Source organism: Catharus ustulatus, chromosome 36 (assembly GCF_009819885.2).
Source record: "Catharus ustulatus isolate bCatUst1 chromosome 36, bCatUst1.pri.v2, whole genome shotgun sequence".
Classification (NCBI taxonomy): Eukaryota; Metazoa; Chordata; class Aves; order Passeriformes; family Turdidae; genus Catharus; species Catharus ustulatus.
The window spans coordinates 359,540-380,487 of NC_046256.1; the positions used below are offsets into that span (position 1 = coordinate 359,540).

Sequence of the window (20,948 nt, forward strand, 5' to 3'; positions counted from 1 at the left end):
ACGACACAGTTCCCACTGACCGCGTGGTGCCCACTGACCACATGGTACCCCCTGACCGCATTGTGCCCACTGACCACATGGTGCCCACTGACCACACGGTTCCCACTGACTGTGTGGTGCCCACTGACCACATGGAACCCTGACCACGCACTGACCACTCCCCACGCTCTGCCCACTGCCCACGCACTGACCGCTGCCCACGCTCTGCCCACTGCCCACGCGCTGACCGCTGCCCCCTGCCCGCAGGACAACAGCCGCCGCGTGGACAACGTGCTGAAGCTGTGGGTGATCGAGGCGCGCGACCTGCCGCCCAAGAAGCGCTACTACTGCGAGCTGTGCCTGGACGACATGCTGTACGCGCGCACCACCAGCAAGGCCCGCACCGACAACGTCTTCTGGGGCGAGCACTTTGAGTTCAACAACCTGCCGGCCGTGCGCACCATCCGCCTGCACCTCTACAAGGACACCGACAAGAAGAGGAAGAAGGACAAGAGCAACTACGTGGGCATGGTGAGCATCCCCATCGCCAGCGTCACCGGGCGCCACTTCGCCGAGCAGTGGTACCCGCTGAGCCAGCCCAGCGGCAGCAAGAGCAAGGCCGGGTGCCCGGCGCTGCGGGTCAAGAGCCGCTTCCAGACCATGAGCATCCTGCCCATGGAGCTCTACAAGGAGTTCGCCGAGTACGTCACCAACAATTACCGCATGCTCTGCGCGGTGCTGGAGCCCGTGCTCAGCGTCAAGAGCAAGGAGGAGGTGGCCTGCGCGCTGGTGCACATCCTGCAGAGCACCGGCAAGGCCAAGGTGGGGATTGGGGGTGGGGATGGGGGGGTTGGGGGGGTTGGGGTGGTGGGAGGGAGGGGGAGATGGATGATGGATGGATGGATGATGATGGATGGATGATGGATGATGGATGGATGATGGATGGATGATGGATGGATGGATGGATGGATGGATGGATGGATGGATGATGGATGGATGATGGGTCGATGATGGATGGATGATGGATGTTTGATGGGTTCAATGATGGATGGATGATGGATGGATGGATGGATGGATGGATGGATGGATGGATGATGGATGATGGATGGATGATGGATAGATGGATGATGGATGGATGGATGATGGATGGATGATGGATGATGGATGGATGGATGGATGATGGATGATGGATGATGGATGGATGGATGGATGGATGGATGATGGATTGATGATGGATGATGGATGGATGGATGGATGGATGGATGGATGGATGGATGATGGATGATGGATGATGATGGATGATGGATGGATGGATGGATGGATGGATGATGGATGGATGGATGGATAGATGATGGATGATGGATGGATGGATGGATGGATGGATGGATGATGGATGGATGGATAGATGATGGATGATGGATGGATGGATGGATGGATGGATGATGGATGGATGGATGTTTGATGGGTTTGATGATGGATGATGGATAGATGGATGGATGGATGGATGGATAAATGGATGATGGATGGATGGATGATGGATGATGAATGGATGATGGATGGATGATGGAGATGGGACAGAGGGATGTCCGGAGCCAGGCCGCGCTGACGGTCATGGGCAGGACTTCCTGTCGGACATGGCCATGACGGAGGTGGATCGTTTCATGGACCGGGAGCACCTGATCTTCCGGGAGAACACCTTGGCCACCAAAGCCATCGAGGAGTACCTGAAGCTCATCGGCCAGAAATACCTCAAGGACGCCATTGGTGAGCACCTGTGGCACTGGGGGGCCCTGATGGGGGCATAGCCTCATTGGCAGGGGTGTGGTGGAGTGGATGGTCCCACTCACAGCCATGAGGTGGTTTGGTAGCTCCTTGTGGCCATGAAATTGTTGGGTGGTCCCTTCTTGTGACCATGAGATCATTGGGTGGTTCCAGGTTCCATCATGATCCTCATGAGATCGTTAGGTGGTCCCTAGTAATGGCCGTGACATGGTTCGGTGATCCCTGTCATGGCCAGGTCATTGGGTCATTGGGTCATTGGGTTGTGGGGTCATTGAGTCATTGGGTCATTGATGGTCCCCACTCATGGCCAGGTTCTATCACCACCACCATGAGATTGTTGGGTGGTCCCTAGTCATGGTCATGACATGGTTGGGTAGTCCTTGTCATGGTCAGGTCATTGGGTCATTGGGTCATTGGGTCATTGGGTTATTAAATCACTGGATGAGTTCTCACTCCTGGCCAAGTTCCTCCTCACCATGAGATCATTGGCTGGTCTGTTCCTATGTCCGTGAGATTTATGGGTGGTCAGTTCTCATGTCCATGACACGTGTTGGTGGTCAGTTCTCATGTCCATGACACGTGTGGGTGGTCAGTTCTCATGTCCATGACATGGTTGGGTGGTCAGTTCCTATGTCCATGAGATCTTTGGTTGGTCAGTTCTTGTACCCCTGAGATTTTTGGGTGGTCAGTTCTCATGTCCACGAGACTTTTTGGTGTTCAGTTCCCATGTCCATGAGATCTTTCAGTGGTCAGTTCTCTTGTCCACGAGATCTTTCGGTGGTCAGTTCTCATGTCCATGAGATTTTTTGGTTGGTCAGTTCCCATGTCCATGACACGGTTGGGTGGTCAGTTCTTGTACCCCTGAGATTTTTGGGTGGTCAGTTCTCATGTCCATGAGACTTTTTGGTGGTCAGTTCCTATGTCCATGAGATTTTTGGGTGGTCAGTTCCTGTGTCCATGAGATGTTTTGTGGTCAGTTCTCATGTCCATGAGATTGTTGGGTGTTCAGTTCCCATGTCCATGAGATTTTTGGGAGGTCAGTTCCCATGTCCATGAGATTGTTGGGTGGTCAGTTCCCATGTCCTTGAGATCTTTGGGTGGTCAGTTCCATGACACAGTTGGGTGGTCAGTTCTTGTACCCCTGAGATTTTTGGGTGGTCAGTTCCCATGTCCATGAGATTTTTGGTTGGTCAGTTCCCATGTCCATGAGATCTTTGGGTGGTCATTTCCCATGTCCATGAGATTTTTGGCCGATCCCTTCCCACATCCACCACACGCTCGTCTCCCTCCTCCCCTGCCCGTGGCGTCCCCGTCCCCGCGCCGCAGGCGAGTTCATCCGCGCGCTCTACGAGTCGGAGGAGAACTGCGAGGTGGACCCCATGAAGTGCTCGGCCTCCACGCTGGCTGACCACCAGGCCAACCTGCGCATGTGCTGCGAGCTGGCACTCTGCAAGGTGGTCAACTCCCACTGGTGAGTGCGGGGCGGTGCTGGGAACGTCCCCGGGATCCGGGTGACGCCGGGTGACACCGGGTGACACCATGTCCCACCATCAGCGTGTTCCCGCGGGAGCTGAAGGAGGTGTTCGCCTCGTGGCGGCTGCGCTGCGCCGAGCGCGGGCGCGAGGACATCGCTGACCGCCTGATCAGCGCCTCGCTGTTCCTGCGCTTCCTGTGCCCCGCCGTGATGTCCCCCAGCCTCTTCGGCCTCATGCAGGAGTACCCTGACGAGCAGACAGCACGGACGCTGACGCTCATCGCCAAGGTCATCCAGAACTTGGCCAACTTCACCAAGTGAGGGCGGGGACGGAGGGAGGGGTGAGGGGGGCGTGGAGGGGGATGGATGAGGAGAGGGGGGATGATGATGGATGGATGGATGATGATGATGATGGATGGATGATGATGATGATGATGGTGATGATGAAGTATGATGATCAATGATAATGTCAGTGGATGATGATGATGGTTTATGACGATGTCAATGGATGATGATGACAATGGATGATGGATGATGATGATGATGATGATGATGGATGATGATGATGATCAATGACAATGTCAGTCAATGATGATGATGAAGGATGATGATGACGATGGATGACAATGTCAGTGAACAATGATGATGATGATCAATGATAATGTCAACGGATGATGACAATGGATGATGGATGATGATGACGAAGAATGATGATGATGATGATTGATGATGATGTCAATGGGTGATTATGATGATGATGATGACAATCGATGACAATGTCAGTGGATGACAATGATGATGACGATGGATGATGATGTCAGTGAATGATGATGATAATGCCTGATGCTGATGATGATGATGATGATTGATGATGATGATGTCAGTGGATGATTATGACAATGGATGAAAGATGATGGATGATGATGATGATGACGACGATGGATGACAATGTCAGTGAACAATGTTGATGAGGATGATCAATGACAATGTCAATGGATGATGATGACGATGGATGATGATGATGATGATGATGATGTCAATGGATGTTGATGATGGATGATGATGACGATCAATGACAATATCAGTGGATGACGACAACGACAATGACGATGATGGATGACGATGCCAATGGAGGATGATGATGATGATGATGATGATGGTGATGATGATAAGGGATGACGATGGTTATGATAATGGACGAAGGACAATTGATGACAATGTTGACAATGTCAGTGGGGGATGATGATGATGATGACGGATGATGATGATCGATGACAATGTCAGTGAATGATGATTGATGATGATGATGATGATGATGATAATGATGACAATGTCTGTGGATGACAATGATGATGATGATGATCAATGAGGATGTCAATGGATATTGATGACAATGGATGATTATAATGGATGATTATGACAACGGATGATGATGATGCCAATGGATGATTATGACAGTGGATGTAGGATGATGATGACAGTTGATGACAATGTCAATGGATGATGATGATGGAGGATGATGTCAATGGATGTTGATGATGATGGATGATGGATGATGGATGATGATGATGATCAATGACCATGTCAGTGGATGATGACGACAATGTCAATGTCAATGGATGACAATGTCAATGGATGACAATGTCAATGGATGATGATGACGATGGATGATGATGTCGATGGATGTTGATGGCAATGGATGATGATGGCAATGATGATGATGATGATGATGATGATGACGTCAATGGATGATGATGATGATGGATGATGATGTCAATGGATGATGATGGCGATGATGATGTCAATGGATGATGATGGCAATGATGATGATGACATCAGTGGATGAAAGATGATCGAAGAAAATGTCAGTCGATGATGATGATGGACAATGATGATGATGTCAATGGATGATGATGACGATGGATGACAATGTCAGTGGATGATGATGATGATGGACAATGATGAGGATGTCAATGGATGATGACAATGATGATGAGGATGATGATGATAAATAACCACAGTCGATGCTGGATGATGACAACGCCCCTCCCCACCCTTCCCCACCCCCCCTTCCTCCTCCTACCCCAACCCTCTCACTGGGGACTCTGCTCACCTGCCGGCCCTGCCCTCACCTGCGGGCCCTGCCCTCACCTGCCTGGGCTGACCCCGCAGCCCCACCCTCACATGGCAACCCCACTCTCACCTGCCTGGGCTCACCTGGCAGTCCCGCCCTCACCTGCTGGGACTCACTTGCAGACCCTACCTTCACTTGCCTGGGCTCACCTGCTGGCCCTGCCCTCACCTCCTGTGGGATGTTCCCACACACCTGCATCCCCACCCTCACCTGTCAGGTCCCACCTGCCAGCCCCGCCCTCACCTGTCAGGGTTTTGTTCCACCCTCACCTACCAGGGGTTGTTCCCACCCACCTGGTGTCCCCCCCCTCACTTGCCGGCGGTTGTTGCCACCCACCTGGCGGCCCCGCCCTCACCTGGCGCACGTGGCGCAGGTTCGGGAGCAAGGAGGAGTACATGGCGTTCATGAATGAGTTCCTGGAGCTGGAGTGGGCCAGCATGCAGCAGTTCCTGTACGAGATCTCCAACCTGGACACGCTGACCAACAGCACCAGCTTCGAGGGCTACATCGACCTGGGCCGCGAGCTGTCCACGCTGCACGCGCTGCTCTGGGAGGTCATGAGCCAGCTCAGCAAGGTACTGCACCTGGGCAGCCCTCACCTGTGCAGTTACAGCCTCACCTGTGCAGTTACAGCCTCACCTGTGCAGTTACAGCCCCACCTGTGCAGCCACGGCCTCACCTGTGTGGTTACAGCCTCACCTGTGCGGTTACACCTCACCTGGGGGACACCTGGGGGTGGTGACGGGGATGGACACACTGCCCAGGCTGCTCTGGGAGCTCATGAGCCAGCAAGGTACTGCACCTGGGCACACCTGGGGAACCCGCCATGGCCTCACCTGTGCGGCCACGGCCTCATCTGTGTGGTTACAGTCTCACCTGTGCAGTTACAGCCTCACCTGTGTGGTTACAGCCTCACCTGTGCAGTTACAGCCTCACCTGTGTAGTTACAGTCTCACCTGTGCGGTCACAGCCTCACCTGTACACCCATGGCCTCACCTGTATGGTTAGAGCCTCACCTATGCAGTTACAGTCTCACCTGTGCAGCCACAGCCTCACCTGTGCAATTACAGCCTCACCTGTGTGGTTGCAACCTCACCTGGGCGGTTACAGCCTCATCTCTGTGGCCACAGCCTCACCTGTGCAGCCACGGCTCCACCTGTGCAGTTACAGCCCCACCTGTGCAGTTACAGCCCCACCTGTGCAGTTACAGCCTCATCTGTGTGGTTACAGCCTCACCTGTGCAGTTACAGCCCCACCTGTGCAGTTACAGCCCCACCTGTGCAGTTACAGCCTTACCTGTGCAGTTACAGCCTCACCTGTGCAGTTACAGCCCCACCTGTGCAGTTACAGCCCCACCTGTGCAGTTACAGCCTCACCTGTGTGGTTACAGCCTCACCTGTGCAGTTACAGCCCCACCTGTGCAGTTACAGCCCCACCTGTGCAGTTACAGCCTTACCTGTGCAGTTACAGCCTCACCTGTGCAGTTACAGCCTCACCTGTGCAGTTACAACCCCACCTGTGCAGTTACAGCCTCACCTGTGCGGTTACAGCCTCACCTGTGCGGTTACAGCCTCACCTGGCGGGTGCTCATGGGCAGGTGACCCTCCTCAGCCTCCACAGGTGTCCCCCCACCAGTGTCCAACTATGGGAGGTTCCTGGGGTCCCCCCGGGTGAGGTCCCAGGGGTCCCACCTGCCCAGGTGAGCTCCCCAGGTGTGTTCAAGTGTTCCCAGGTGTGCCCAGGTGCGCTCACCTGTCCCCTTCAGGAGGCGCTGCTGAGGCTGGGCCCTGTCACTGTCATTGGGAGATCAGTGGGGTTCCCATAGATGACACCCCAGGTGTTCCCAGGTGCACTCAGGTGTTCCCAGGTGTGCCCAGGTGTGCCCAGGTGTGCTCAGGTGTGCTCACCTGTCCCCTTTAGGAGGCGCTGCTGAAGCTGGGCCCTGTCACTGTGAGGTCAATGAGGTTCCCATAGGTGATATCACAGGTGCACTCAGGTGTTCCCAGGTGTGCTCAGGTGTTTCCAGGTGTTCCCAGGTACACTCAAGTGTGCTCACCTGTCCCCTTCAGGAGGCGCTGCTGAACCTGGACCCTGTCACTGTGAAGTCAATGGGGTTCCCATAGATGACACCCCAGGTGTTCTCAGGTGCACTCAAGTGTTCCCAGGTGCACTCAGGTGCACTCAGATGCGCTCACCTGTCCCCTCCAGGAGGCTCTGCTGAAGCTGGGCCCGCTGCCGCGGCTGCTGACCGACATCAGCGTGGCGCTGCGCAACCCTCACCTGCAGCGGCAGCCGAGCCAGGGCGAGCGCCTGCCCCCCAAGGGGCTGGTCCTGCGCGGGCCCTCGGCCGACCTGCAGCCCTACCTCGTGCGTGACCTCAACAGGTGAGCGCGCCTGCCCGCCCCTGCCGCGTCCCCACCCGGGCCGGGTGTGCCCCTGGCTCACCTGGTGGGCCTCAGTCTCACCTGGGGTGGCCCCACCCACCTGTGACCCCCCTGTTGTGTGGCCAAGGTGTCCCCATGTCTCACTTGTCTCACCTGTCTCACCTGTCTCACCTTGGGTGGCCCCACCGACCTGTGACCCCCCCGGCATGTTCTGTTCTGTGTCTCAAGGTGTGCTCCTGGCTCACCTGGTGAGGCTCGGTCTCACCTGGGGCGGCCCCACCCACCTGTGACTCCCCTGTTCTGTGTCCCAAGGTGTGCCCCTGGCTCACCTGTCTCACCTTGGGTGGCCCCACCCACCTGTGACACCCTCATGACCTCACTCTACCACCAGTTGTGTCCCAAGGTGTTCCCCATGTCTCACCTGCCTCACCTGGGGTGGCCCCACCCACCTGCCACGCCCCTGTCGTGTTCTGTTCTGTGTCCCAAGGGGTGCCCCTGTCTCACCTGGGGTGGCCCCACCCCCCTGCCACACCCCTGTCATGTCCAGCTGTGTCCCAAGGTGTGCCCTTGTATCACCTGTCTCACCTGTCTCACCTGGGGTGGCCCCACCCACCTGTGACCCCCCTGTTCTGTGTCCCAAGTTGTCCCCCTGTCTCACCTGGTGGCCCTTGGTGTCCCCTGGGTGTCCCCACCAGTCCCAGGTGTCCCCAGGTCTCACCTGGAGGTGTCACCTGTCCTGCCCTGGTGCCCCTTGTGTCCTCCCAATGTCCCCACCCATCCCAGGTGTCCCTGGTGGTGTCACCTGTCCCACCCTGTGTCCCCCTGGTGTCCCCCACCTGTCCCAGGTGTCCCTGGGGTGTCACCTGTCCTGCCCTGGTGTCCCTCGGTGTCCCCCCCTGTCCCAGGTGTCCCCAGGTCTCAGCTGGAGGTGTCACCTGTCTCATTCTGTGTCCCCCCCCATGTTCCCACCTGTCCCCGGTGTCGCTGGGGGTGTCACCTGTCCCACCCTGTGTCCTGTCCCAATGTCCCCACCTGTCCCAGGTGTCCCCAGGTCTCACCTGGAGGTGTCACCTGTCCCACCCTGTGTCCCCCTGGTGTCCCCCACCCATCCCAGGTGTCTTGCCCTGGTGTCCCCTCCATGTCCCCACTTGTCCCAGGTGTCCCCAGGTCTCACCTGGAGGTGTCACCTGCCCCACCCTGTGTCTCCCTGGTGTCCCCCACCTGTCCCAGGTGTCCCTGGGGGTGTCACCTGTCCCACCCTGTGTCCTGTCCCAATGTCCCCACCTGTGCCAGGTGTCCTTGGAGGTATCACCTGTCCTGCCCCGGTGTCCCCTCCATGTCCCCACCTCTCCCAGGTGTCCCCAGGCCCCACCTGGGTCTCACCTGTCCCTGTCCCCGCAGCTCTGTGGATCTCCAGTCCTACATGGTGCGGGGGCTCAACAGGTGAGGGGCGGGGTTTGGGATTGGGATTTGGGTTTAGGAACTGGAAATTGGGATTTGGGGTTTGGGAAGTGGGGTTTGGTGATTGGGATTTGGGGTTTGGGGTGTGGGGATTGGAATTTGGGGTTGAGTTTGGAGTGTGGGATTTGAATGGGGATGGTGATGGGATAGGGATGGGATGGAATGGAATGGGATAGGGATGGGATGGAAGGGGATGGGATAGGGATGGGATGGGATGGGATGGGATGGGATGGGATGGGATCAATGGGATGGGACGGGATCAATGGGATGGGATAATGGGATGGGATGGGATGGGATGGGATGGGATGGGATCAATGGGATGGGATAATGGGATGGGATGGGATGGGATGGGATGGGATGGGTCAGTGAAGCAGTGGGACGACGATTCCAGGGATGGATTTGGGGCCGTGTCCAACCCGCCCTCATCCCATCTGTGTGTTCCCCATCCCATATCCCATCCCATATCCCACATCCCATCCCATCCCATCCCCATATCCCATATCCCATATCCCATATCCCATATCCCATATCCCATATCCCATCCCCATATCCCATATCCCATATGCCATATCCCATCCCATATCCCATATCCCATATCCCATCCCATCCCATCCCATCCCCATATCCCATGTCCCATCCCCATACCCCATATCCCCATATCCCCACATTCCCCATACCCCATATCCCCACACCCTATATCTCCCCTATATCCCCACATCCCCCCACCCCATATCCCCATATTTCCACACCTCATATTCCCACATTCCCATATCCCCAAACCCCACAATCCCCCATCCCCATATCCCCATATCCCCACATCCCACACCCCATACCCCCTCACTCCCACACCCCCATTACCCCCACCCCCATATCCCCCCATCCCCATATCCCCACACCCCATATCCTCATAACTCCACATCCCCATATCCCCACACCCCATATCCCCCCATTCCCATAACTCCACATCCCCATATCCCTCCATTCCCCCACCCCATATCCCCTCACTCCCTCACTCCCCCCACCCCACATTCCCCACGCCCCATATCCCCACATTCCCATTCCCCCCACCCCATATCCCCTCACTCCCTCACTCCCCCCACCCCACATTCCCCACGCCCCATATCCCCACATTCCCATTCCCCCCACCCCATATCCCCTCACTCCCTCACTCCCCCACCCCACATTCCCCACACCCCATATCCCCACATTCCTCATATCCTCATATCCCCATATCCCCACACCCCATATCCCCACATTCCCACATCCCATATCCCATCCCGTATCCCCATCCCATATCACATATCCCATCCCCATATGCCAATCCCCCACCCCATATCCCACCCCATATCCCCATCCCCACCCTCTCCGCGCAGCTCCATGGACGTGCCCCGCCTGCCGTCCCCGCCGCAGGAGAAGGGCCCTCCCGAGGTGCTGGTCCTGAGCCGCCCCCCGCTCGCCCGCTCCTCCCCCGCCTACTGCACCAGCAGCTCGGACCTCACCGAGCCCGAGGGCGGCCGCGGCGGCGCGCTGGGGGTCGGCAAGAGCGTGTCCATGCTGGACCTGCAGGACGGACGCGTGGACAGCATCCCCAGCCTGCCGGCCGAGCTGCTGGCCGGGGGTCCGGCCCCGGGGGGCGCGGGCCAGGGGGGGCTCCGGCCCGGCCGCCTCTCGCAGGGCAGCGCCTCCAGCCTGGCCCCGCCGCGCCTGGGGGTGCCCGAGCCGGGCGGGCCGCAGCTGCGGGTGCCGCTCTCCTTCCAGAACCCGCTCTTCCACCTGGCGGCCGACGGGCCCCTGCGCGGCCCCGACGGCGGAGGAGGGGGCGGCGGGAGGGGAGAGGGGGGCGGAGGAGACGGGGGGCACTTCGGGGGGGTCGCCCCGCCGCCGCTGCACGGCTACAGCAAGAGCGAGGAGCTGGCGACCCCCCCCCAGAAACACATCACGCACAGCCACAGCTACAGCGACGAGTTCGGGCGGCCCGGGGGTGACTTCGGGCGCAGGCAGCTGTCGCTCCAGGACACGCTGGCCCCTCCCCAAATCACCATCGGGGCTCCCCCGCCGCCCACCCCGCGGGGGTCGCGGGCGGGGAAAGGGGGCGGGGGGCCCTCGGCGCTGGGGGTGCCCCAGAAGCCGCGGCCGGCGAGCGGGAACCTACTGGCCTCGCCCGAACCCGCGTACGGACCCCCCCGGTCCCGCCAGCCCTCCCTGGCCAAGGAGGCCTCGGTGGCCGGGATGAAACCGCCCGTGACCAAGCAGGTGTGGGGACACTGGGGACACGGGGGACAGAGGGGACATAGGGGACAAAGGGGGCAGAGGGGACAATGGGGATATGAGGGTAGTGGGGACAGTGGGGACAGTGGGGACAGTGGGGATATTGGGGACAGAGGGGACATTGGGGACAGTGGGGATACTGGGGACATGGGGGGCAGAGGGGGCAGAGAGGACAGTGGGGACAGTCGGGATATTGGGGACAGAGGGGACATGGGGGACATGGGGGGCAGAGGGGACAGTGGGGACAGTCGGGATATTGGGGACAGAGGGGACATGGGGGACAGTGGGGATATTGGGGACATGGGGGGCAGAGGGGACAGTGGGGACAGAAGGGATATTGGGGTCAGAGGGGACTCTGGGGACATGGGGGGCAGAGGGGACAGTGGGGACAGCAGGGACTTTGGGGACAGAGGGGACATTGGGGGATGTGTGGAATATAGGGACACTGGGGGACATGGGGACAGCAGGGACAGAGGGGACACTGGGGGATGTGGGAACATGAGGGGACATGGGGACACCGGGGACAGTGGGGGACATTGGGGACTGCAGGGACATCTGGGACATTGGGGGATGTGTGGCACATTAGGGACACTGGGGACATTGGGGACATGGGGTTTGGGGACATTGGGGGCCTGCGGGGGACATTGGGGACACTCTGGGGACATGGTGGGAACCAAACTCATCTCTGTGTCCTGTGTCCCCCCCGTCCTCTTCTGTCCCCATGTCCCCTCCTGTGTCCCCATGTCTGCCCGGTGTCCCCAATGTCCCTGCACTCTCTCCATGTCCCTGCATTGGCCCCATGTCCCCTCACTGTCCCCTCACTGTCCCCTCACTGTCCCCGTGTCCCTGCTGTCCCCTGCCTGTCCCCATGTCCCTGCACTGTCTCCATGTCCCCTCACTGTCCCCTCCCTGTCCCCATGTCCCCACGCTGTCCCTCGTCTGTCCCCATGTCCCTGCACTGTCCCCATGTCCCCCCGTGTCCCCACACTGTCCCCATGTCCCCTCACTGTCCCCTCACTGTCCCCATGTCCACGCTGTCCCCTCTCTGTCCCCATGTCCCTGCACTGTCCCCATGACCTCACACTGTCCCCATGTCCCCTCCCTGTCCCCATGTCCCCATATCCCCTCACTGTGCCCATGTCCCCTCACTGTCTCCATGTCCCCCCATGTCCCCTCGTGTCCCCTGGCTGTCCCTACACTGTCCATGTCCCTGCTGTCCCCATGTCCCTACACTGTCCCCTCCCTGTCCCCGTGTCCCTACACTGTCCCCTCACTGTCACCATGTCCCCCCGTGTCCCCATATCCCCAAACTGGCCCCATGTCCCTGCACTGGCCCCATGTCCATGCTGTACCCTCCCTGTCCCCGTGTCCCTGCACTGTCCCCATGTCCCCATGTGCCCTCATTGTCCTCTCACTGTCCCCGCACTGTCCCCTCACTGTCCCCTCACTGTCTCCATGTCCCTGCACTGTCCCCTCCCTGTCCCCATGTCCCCACGTCCCCACACTGTCCTTACACTGTCCCTATGTTGCTACCCTGTCCCTATGTCCCCCCGCGTCCCCTCACTGTCTCCATGTCCCTGCACTATCCCCATGTCCCTGTACTGTCCCTGCACTGTCTCCTCCCTGTCTCCATGTCCCCTGGCTGTCCCCACACTGTCCCCATGTCCCTGCTGTCCCCATGTCCCCTCCCTGTCCCCATGTCCCTGCTGTCCCCTGGCTGTCCCCCGGCTGTCCCCTGGCTGTCCCCAGGCCTCGCAGACGCCCTCGACGCTGAACCCGGTGCTGCCGGCCTCGGAGCGCACGGTGGCCTGGGTGTCCAACATGCCGCACCTGTCGGCCGACATCGAGAGCTCGCACATCGAGCGCGAGGAGTACAAGCTCAAGGAGTACTCCAAATCCATGGACGAGAGCCGGCTGGACCGGGTAGGGTGTGCCCAGGTGTGCCCAGGTGTGCCCAGGTGTGCCAGGTGTGCCAGGTGTGCTCAGGTGTGCTCAGGTGTACCCATATTGGGGCTGTAGCTGTGCCCAAGTTTGTCCAGGTGTGCTTCTAGAGGTGCCCAGGTGTGCCTGTGTGTCCCAGAGAAGGTTCCAGGTGTGCCCAGGTGTGCCCAGGTGTGCCAGGTGTGCTCAGGTGTGCCCAGGTGTGCCAGGTGTGAGGGGTACAAGCTCAAGGAGTACTCCAAATCCATGGACGAGAGCCGGCTGGACCGGGTAGGGTGTGCCCAGGTGTGCCCAGGTGTGCCCGTAGCAAGTTCCAGGTGTGCTCAGGTGTGCCAGGTGTGCCAGGTGTGCCCGTAGCAAGTTCCAGGTGTGCTCAGGTGTGCCAGGTGTGCCCAGGTGTGCTCAGGTGTGAGGGATGCAGGTGTGAGGAGTACAAGCTCAAGGAGTACTCCAAATCCATGGATGAGAGCTGGGTAGGGTGTGCCCAGGTGTGCTCAGGTGTGCTCAGGTGTGCCCAGGTGTGCTAGGTGTGCTCAGGTGTGCAGGGATCCAGGTGTGAGGGGTACAAGCTCAAGGAGTACTCCAAATCCATGGACGAGAGCCGGCTGGACCGGGTAGGGTGTGCCCAGGTGTGCCAGCTGTGCCCAGGTGTGCCAGGTGTGCCCAGGTGTGCCCAGGTGTGCTCAGGTGTGCCCAGGTGTGCTCAGGTGTGCTCAGGTGTGCCAGGTGTGCCCAGGTGTGCCAGGTGTGCAGGGATCCAGGTGTGAGGAGTACAAGCTCAAGGAGTACTCCAAATCCATGGACGAGAGCCGGCTGGACCGGGTAGGGTGTGCCAGGTGTGCCCAGGTGTGCCCAGGTGTGCCCACAGTGGAGCTGTAGCTGTGCCCAGGTGTGTCCAGGTGTGCTTCTAGAGGTGCCAAGGTGTGCCTGTGTGTCCCAGAGAAGGTTCCAGGTGTGCTCAGGTGTGCCCAGGTGTGTCCCAGAGAAGGTTCCAGGTGTACCGAGGTGTGCCAGGTGTGCCTCAAGTAGGTTCCAGGTGTGCTCAGGTGTGCCCAGCAGCAGGTGAAGGACTACAAGGAGGAGATCCAGGTGTGCCAGGTGTCCCCAGGTGCATCAGGTGTCCCCTGACAGCTTTGCCAGGTGCTGAAGCTGTCTCCAGGTCTGCCTGGTGTGCTCAGGTGTGCCCAGGTGTGCCAGGAGTGCTCAGGTGTGCCCAGGTGTGCTCAGGTGTGCTCAGGTGTGCCCAGGTGTGCTAGGTGTGCTCAGGTGTGCAGGGATCCAGGTGTGAGGGGTACAAGCTCAAGGAGTACTCCAAATCCATGGACGAGAGCCGGCTGGACCGGGTAGGGTGTGCCCAGGTGTGCCAGCTGTGCCCAGGTGTGCCAGGTGTGCCCAGGTGTGCCCAGGTGTGCTCAGGTGTGCCCAGGTGTGCTCAGGTGTGCTCAGGTGTGCCAGGTGTGCCCAGGTGTGCCAGGTGTGCAGGGATCCAGGTGTGAGGGGTACAAGCTCAAGGAGTACTCCAAATCCATGGACGAGAGCCGGCTGGACCGGGTAGGGTGTGCCAGGTGTGCCCAGGTGTGCCCAGGTGTGCCCACAGTGGAGCTGTAGCTGTGCCCAGGTGTGTCCAGGTGTGCTTCTAGAGGTGCCAAGGTGTGCCTGTGTGTCCCAGAGAAGGTTCCAGGTGTGCTCAGGTGTGCCCAGGTGTGTCCCAGAGAAGGTTCCAGGTGTACCGAGGTGTGCCAGGTGTGCCTCAAGTAGGTTCCAGGTGTGCTCAGGTGTGCCCAGCAGCAGGTGAAGGACTACAAGGAGGAGATCCAGGTGTGCCAGGTGTCCCCAGGTGCATCAGGTGTCCCCTGACAGCTTTGCCAGGTGCTGAAGCTGTCTCCAGGTCTGCCTGGTGTGCTCAGGTGTGCCCAGGTGTGCCAGGAGTGCTCAGGTGTGCTCAGGTGTGCTCAGGTGTGCCAGGTGTGCTCAGGTGTGCAGGGATCCAGGTGTGAGGGGTACAAGCTCAAGGAGTACTCCAAATCCATGGACGAGAGCCGGCTGGACCGGGTAGGATGTGCCCAGGTGTGCCCAGGTGTGCTCAGGTGTACCCAGGTGTGCTCAGGTGTGCAGGGATCCAGGTGTGAGGGGTACAAGCTCAAGGAGTTTTCCAAATCCATGGACGAGAGCCGGTTGGACCGGGTAGGGTGTGCCCAGGTGTGCCCAGGTGTGCCCATGTGTGCCAGGTGTCCTCAGGAGTGCTCAGGTGTGCCAGGTGTACTCAGGTGTGCCCAGGTGTGCCCAGGTGTGCTCAGGTGTGCTCAGGTGTGCCCATAGCAGGTTTCAGGTGTGCTCAGGTGTGCCCAAATTGGGGCTGTAGCTGTGCCCAAGTGTGTCCAGATGTGTTTCTAGAGGTGCCCAGGTGTGCCTGTGTGTCCCAGAGAAGGTTCCAGGTGTGCCCAGGCATGCCAGGTATGCCTGTAGCAGGTTTCAGATGTGCCCAGGTGTGCTCAGGTGTGCCCATGTTGGGGCTGTAGCTGTGCACAAGTGTGTCCAGGTGTGCCAGGTGTGGTCTGGTGTGCCTGTGTGTCCCAGAGAAGGTTCCGGGTGTGCCCAGGTGTGCCCAGGTGTGCTCAGGTGTGCCCAGTGGCAGGTGAAGGACTACAAGGAGGAGATCCAGGTGTGCCAGGTGTCCCCAGGTGCATCAGGTGTCCCCTGACAGCTTTGTCAGGTGCTGAAGCTGTCTCCAGGTGGATCCAGGTGTGCCCATACTAGGTTCCAGGCATGCCCAGGTGTGTTGGTAGCTGTGATCAGGTGTGCCTGGGTTTGCCCAGAGCAGGTTCCAGATGTGCCCAGGTGTGCCCGTAGCAGGTTCCAGGTGTACCCAGGTGTGCCAGGTGTGGCCAGGTGTGTCCATAACCGTGCCCAGGTGTGCCCAGGTGTGCCCAGAGCAGGTTCCAGGTGTGCCCAGGTGTACCGGGTGTGCCCATAGTAGGGCGGTAGCTGTGCTCAGGTGTACCCAGGTGTGCCCAGGTGTGGCCAGGTGTGTCCATAGCTGTGCCCAGGTGTGCCCAGGTGTGCCAGGTGTGGCCAGGTGTGTCCATAGCCGTGCTCAGGTGTGCACAGGTGTGCCCATAGCCATTCCCAGGTGTTCCCAGGTGTGCTCAGGGGTGCCCAGGTGTGCCCAGGTGTGCCAGGTGTGTCCATAGCAGGTTACAGGTGTCGCAGGTGTGCCCATAGTGGGGCTGTAGCTATTCCCAGGTGTGCCCAGCTGTGCCCAGCTGTGCCCAGGTGTGCCCATAGCTGTACCCAGGTGTGCTCAGGTGTGCCCAGGTGTGCTCAGGTGTGCCCAGGTGCGTTGGTAGCTGTGCTCAGGTGTGCCCAGGTGTGCCCATAGCTGTGCCCAGGTGTGCCCAGGTGTGCCAGGTGTCCTGCAGTGAAGGAGCACGAGGAGGAGATCCACTCGCTGAAGGAGCGGCTGCACAGGGACAGGGGGTTGTCAGGTGTGCTCAGGTGTGCCCAGGTGTGCCCGTAGCGGGTTCTAGGTGTGCCCAGGTGTGCCCAAGTGTGCTCAGGTGTGCTCAGGTGTGCCCAGGTGTGCTCAGGTGTGCCCGTAGCCATTCCCAGATGTGCCCGTAGCAGTGCCCAGGTTGCCCAGGTGTGCCCAGGTGTGCCCAGGTGTGCCTGTAGGCATTCCCAGGTGTTCCCAGGCGTACTCAGGGGTGTCCAGGTGTGCCCATAGTGGGGCTGTAGCTGTGAGCAGGTGGACCCAGGTGTTCCCAGGTGTTCCCAGGTGTCCCCAGGTGTCCTGCAGTGTCCCTTTGGCAGGTGAAGGAGTACGAGGAGGAGATCCACTCGCTGAAGGAGCGGCTGCACATGTCCAACCGCAAGCTGGAGGAGTACGAGCGGCGCCTGGTGACGCAGGAGGAGCAGACGAGCCGCATCCTGCTGCAGTACCAGCAGCGCCTGGAGCTCAGCGAGAAACGGCTCCGGCAGCAGCAGCAGGAGAAGGACTCCCAGATCAAGAGCATCATCGGCAGGTGAGGGACACACGGGGACACTGGGGACATGGGGACAGCGGGGACATGGGGACAGACAGGGGACATGGGGACATGGGTACACACAGAGCTATGGGGACACACAGGGACATTGGGGACATGGGGACAGACAGGGGACATGGGGACACAGAGGGGTATGGGGACATTGGGGACATGGGGACAGCCAGGGGACATGGGGACAGCCAGGGGACATGGGGACACAGAGGGGTATGGGGACATGGGGACACACAGGGAGACACGGTCACTCCCAGATCAAGAGCATCATTGGCAGGTGAGGGACACACGGGGACACTGGGGACATGGGGACAGCGGGGACATGGGGACAGCCAGGGGACGTGGGGACATTGGGGACAGTGGGGACATGGGGATAGCCAGGGGACATGGGGACACACAGGGACAGGGACACACGGTCACTCCCAGATCAAGAGCATCATCGGCAGGTGAGGGACACACGGGGACGCTGGGGACAGACAGGGGACATGGGGACACACAGGGGACATTGGGGACATGGGGACACACAGGGACACATGGTCACTCCCAGATCAAGAGCATCATCAGCAGGTGATGGACACACAGGGACACTGGGGACATGGGGACACTGGGGACACACAGGGACATTGAGGACATGGGTACACACAGAGCTATGGGGACACTGGGGACATTGGGGACACAGAGGGACAGGGACACACGGTCACTCCCAGGTCATCATTGGCAGGTGAGGGACACACGGGGACACTGGGGACATGGGGACAGCCAGGGGACATCAGGGATATCGGGGACATGGGGACACACAGAGACATTGGGGACACACAGGGACATTGGGGACACAGAGGGGTATGGGGACATGGGGACAGCCAGGGACATTGGGGACATTGGGACACACAGGGACATTGGGACACACAGGGACATTGGGGACATGAGGACATTGCAGACAGATTGAGACATTGGGGACATTGGGGACACATGGAATGACACGAGGGACACAGGGGACACAGAAGGGCACAGTGGTGGCACAGGGACATGGGTGACACAGGGGTGACAAGGGGACATCAATGGACATGGCCTGGCCCATGAGTGTCCCCATCATTGTCCCCATGTCCCTGAGTGTCCCCAGGGTGTCCCTGGGGGTGTCCCCATGTCCCCGGGTGTGTCCCCATGTCCCCGGGTGCGACCCTGGGGCTGTCCCCACGCCCCGGGGGTGTCCCCATGTCCCCAGGTGTGTCCCCGGGTGTGTCCCCATGTCCCCGGCTGTGACCCTGGGTGTGTCCCCATGTCCCCGGGTGTGACCCTGGGGCTGTCCCCACGCCCCGGGGGTGTCCCCGGGTGTGTCCCCATGTCCCCGGGTCTGTCCCCGGGTGCGTCCCCATGTCCCTGGGTGTGTCCCCATGTCCCTGGGTGTGTCCCCATGTCCCCGGGTGTGTCCCCATGTCCCCGGGTGTGACCCTGGGTGCGTCCCCATGTTCCCGGGTGTGTCCCCATGTCCCCGGGTGCGACCCTGGGGGTGTCCCCACGCCCCGGGGGTGTCCCTGGCTGTCCCGGGGATGTCCCCGGGGGGGTGGCAGCATGACCCCGGTGAAGCCTGGCCCCGCAGGCTGATGCTGGTGGAGCAGGAGCTGCGCAGGGATCACTTGGGCGCCCACGACCCATCCGAGGGCCGGCGGCGGCTGCTCGACGCTCAGGTGGAAATTACAATGTCATTGCTCTGCTCCGTGTGACATCGGCCATCCCACGCCGCGCTGGGGGTCCCGGGGGGGATTTGGGGGGGATTTGGGGGAGGTTATGGGGGTCCCTCGGCAGATTTGGGGGGGTTATGGGGGTATTTGGGAGGGTTATGGGTGTTCCTGGGGGGATTTTTGGGGGGTTATGGGTGCTCTGGGAGGAGATTTGGGGGGATTTGGGGGAGTTATGGATCTCCCTGGGGGGGGTTGAGGGGGTTAGGGGGGGATTTGGGGGGATTTGGGGGGATTTGGGGGGATTTGAGAGGATAATGGGTGCCCCTAAGGTGGATTTGGGGGTTTATGGGGGGATTTGAGGGGGTTATTGGGGGATTTGTGGGGATTTGGGGCAGTTATGGATCTCCCTAGGGAGAATCTGGGAGGATTTGGAGGGTTTATGGGTGTCCCTCGGCAGATTTTGGGGGGGTTATGGGGGTATTTGGGGGGTTATGGGTGCTCTGGGAGGAGATTTGGGGAGATTTGGGGGCGTTGTGGGTCTCCCTAGGGGGGATTTGGGGGGGTTTGTGGGGGGATTTGGGGGGATTTGGGTGTCCTGGGGTGGGATTTGGGGGAGTTATGGGGGGATTTGGGGAGGATTTTGGGTGCCCCTAGGGGAATTTGGAGGGGTTATGGGAAAATTTGGGGGGATTTCGTGGGATTTGAGGGGGTTATGGGTGTTCCTGGGGGGATTTTTGGGGGGTTATGGGTGCTCTGGGAGGAGATTTGGGGAGATTTGGGGGCGTTGTGGGTCTCCCTAGGGGAGATTTGGGGGGTTATGGGGGGATTTGGGGGGATTTGAGGGGTTTGTGGGTGTTCCTGGGGGAAAATTGGAGGTTTGGGGAGGGGTTATTAGGGGTCTGTGGGGGATATTTGGGTATTTTAGAGGAGTTATGGATGTCCCTGGGGAGGATTTGGGGGCATTTGGGGGGGTTGTGGGGGAATTTGGGGGGATTTGGGGCATTGTGGGTGTCCTGGGAAGGGATTTGGGGGGTTATGGGTGTCCCTGGGGTGGGATTTGGGGGAGTTATGGGGGGGATTTGGGGGGGTCTATGGGGGTATTTGGGGAATTTAGGGTGTTCCTGGGGGGGATTTGGGGGGGTTATGGGGGGATTTCGGGGGATTTGAGTGTCCTGGGGGGAATTTGGAGGGATTATGGGTGTCCCTAGGGGGGAATTTGGGGGTGACTGGGGGTCTCTGGGGGGATTTGGGGTTTTTTTGGGGGTCTGGGGTGGGTTTTGGGGGGGTTGTGGATGTCCCTAGGGGGTTTTGGGGGGGGTTATTGGGGGTCTCTGGGGGGATTTGGGGGTTTTTTGGGGGGTTTGGTGGGGTCTTTGGGGAGATTTTGGGGTTTTTTTTGGGGTCTTTGGGTCCCTCTGAGGGTTTGGGGACGCCCGGGGTGGGGGGAGGGGACGCTGCTGTCACCTCTGGGGACCGTGGGGGGACAAAGCCACCCCTGGGGGGGGACATGGTGGCACTTGGGGGGGGGCACAGAGGGACAGGGCCACCCCTGGGGGGACAAAGGGACCCCCCAAGGGGCACAGGGCCACCCCCAGAGGGGACAGGGCCACCCCCAAAGGGGACAGGGCCATCCCTGGGGGGACAGGGCCACCCCCAAAGGGGACAGGGCCATCCTTGGGGGGACAGGGCCACCTCCAGAAGGACAAGGTCACCCTCAGAGGGGACAAAGTGACCCCTGGAAGGGACAAAGTGACCCCTGGAAGGGACAGGGCCACCCCTGAGGGGACAAAGTGACCCCTGGAAGGGACAGGG

The 20,948-nt window shown here is 59.8% G+C and overlaps 1 protein-coding gene across 11 annotated transcripts in view; it reads left to right on the forward strand.

The window, feature by feature from the left end:
- Positions 1–20,948, forward strand: part of SYNGAP1 (synaptic Ras GTPase activating protein 1) — a 51,438-nt gene that overhangs the window by 23,440 nt on the left and 7,050 nt on the right. For 3 of the 11 annotated variants that reach the window (XM_033084131.2, XM_033084135.2, XM_033084139.2), the window contains 11 exons: positions 247–801; positions 1,599–1,743; positions 3,088–3,232; positions 3,316–3,552; positions 5,743–5,944; positions 7,578–7,753; positions 9,155–9,196; positions 10,588–11,467; positions 13,232–13,405; positions 17,234–17,445; positions 19,042–19,145. In XM_033084131.2, coding sequence (XP_032940022.1) covers positions 247–801; positions 1,599–1,743; positions 3,088–3,232; positions 3,316–3,552; positions 5,743–5,944; positions 7,578–7,753; positions 9,155–9,196; positions 10,588–11,467; positions 13,232–13,405; positions 17,234–17,445; positions 19,042–19,145 — 2,872 coding nt within the window. The remainder of the gene's footprint in view (positions 1–246; positions 802–1,598; positions 1,744–3,087; positions 3,233–3,315; positions 3,553–5,742; positions 5,945–7,577; positions 7,754–9,154; positions 9,197–10,587; positions 11,468–13,231; positions 13,406–17,233; positions 17,446–19,041; positions 19,146–20,948) is intronic. The other 8 variants (XR_004420527.1, XM_033084136.2, XR_004420528.1 and 5 more) reach the window with 5 other exon arrangements.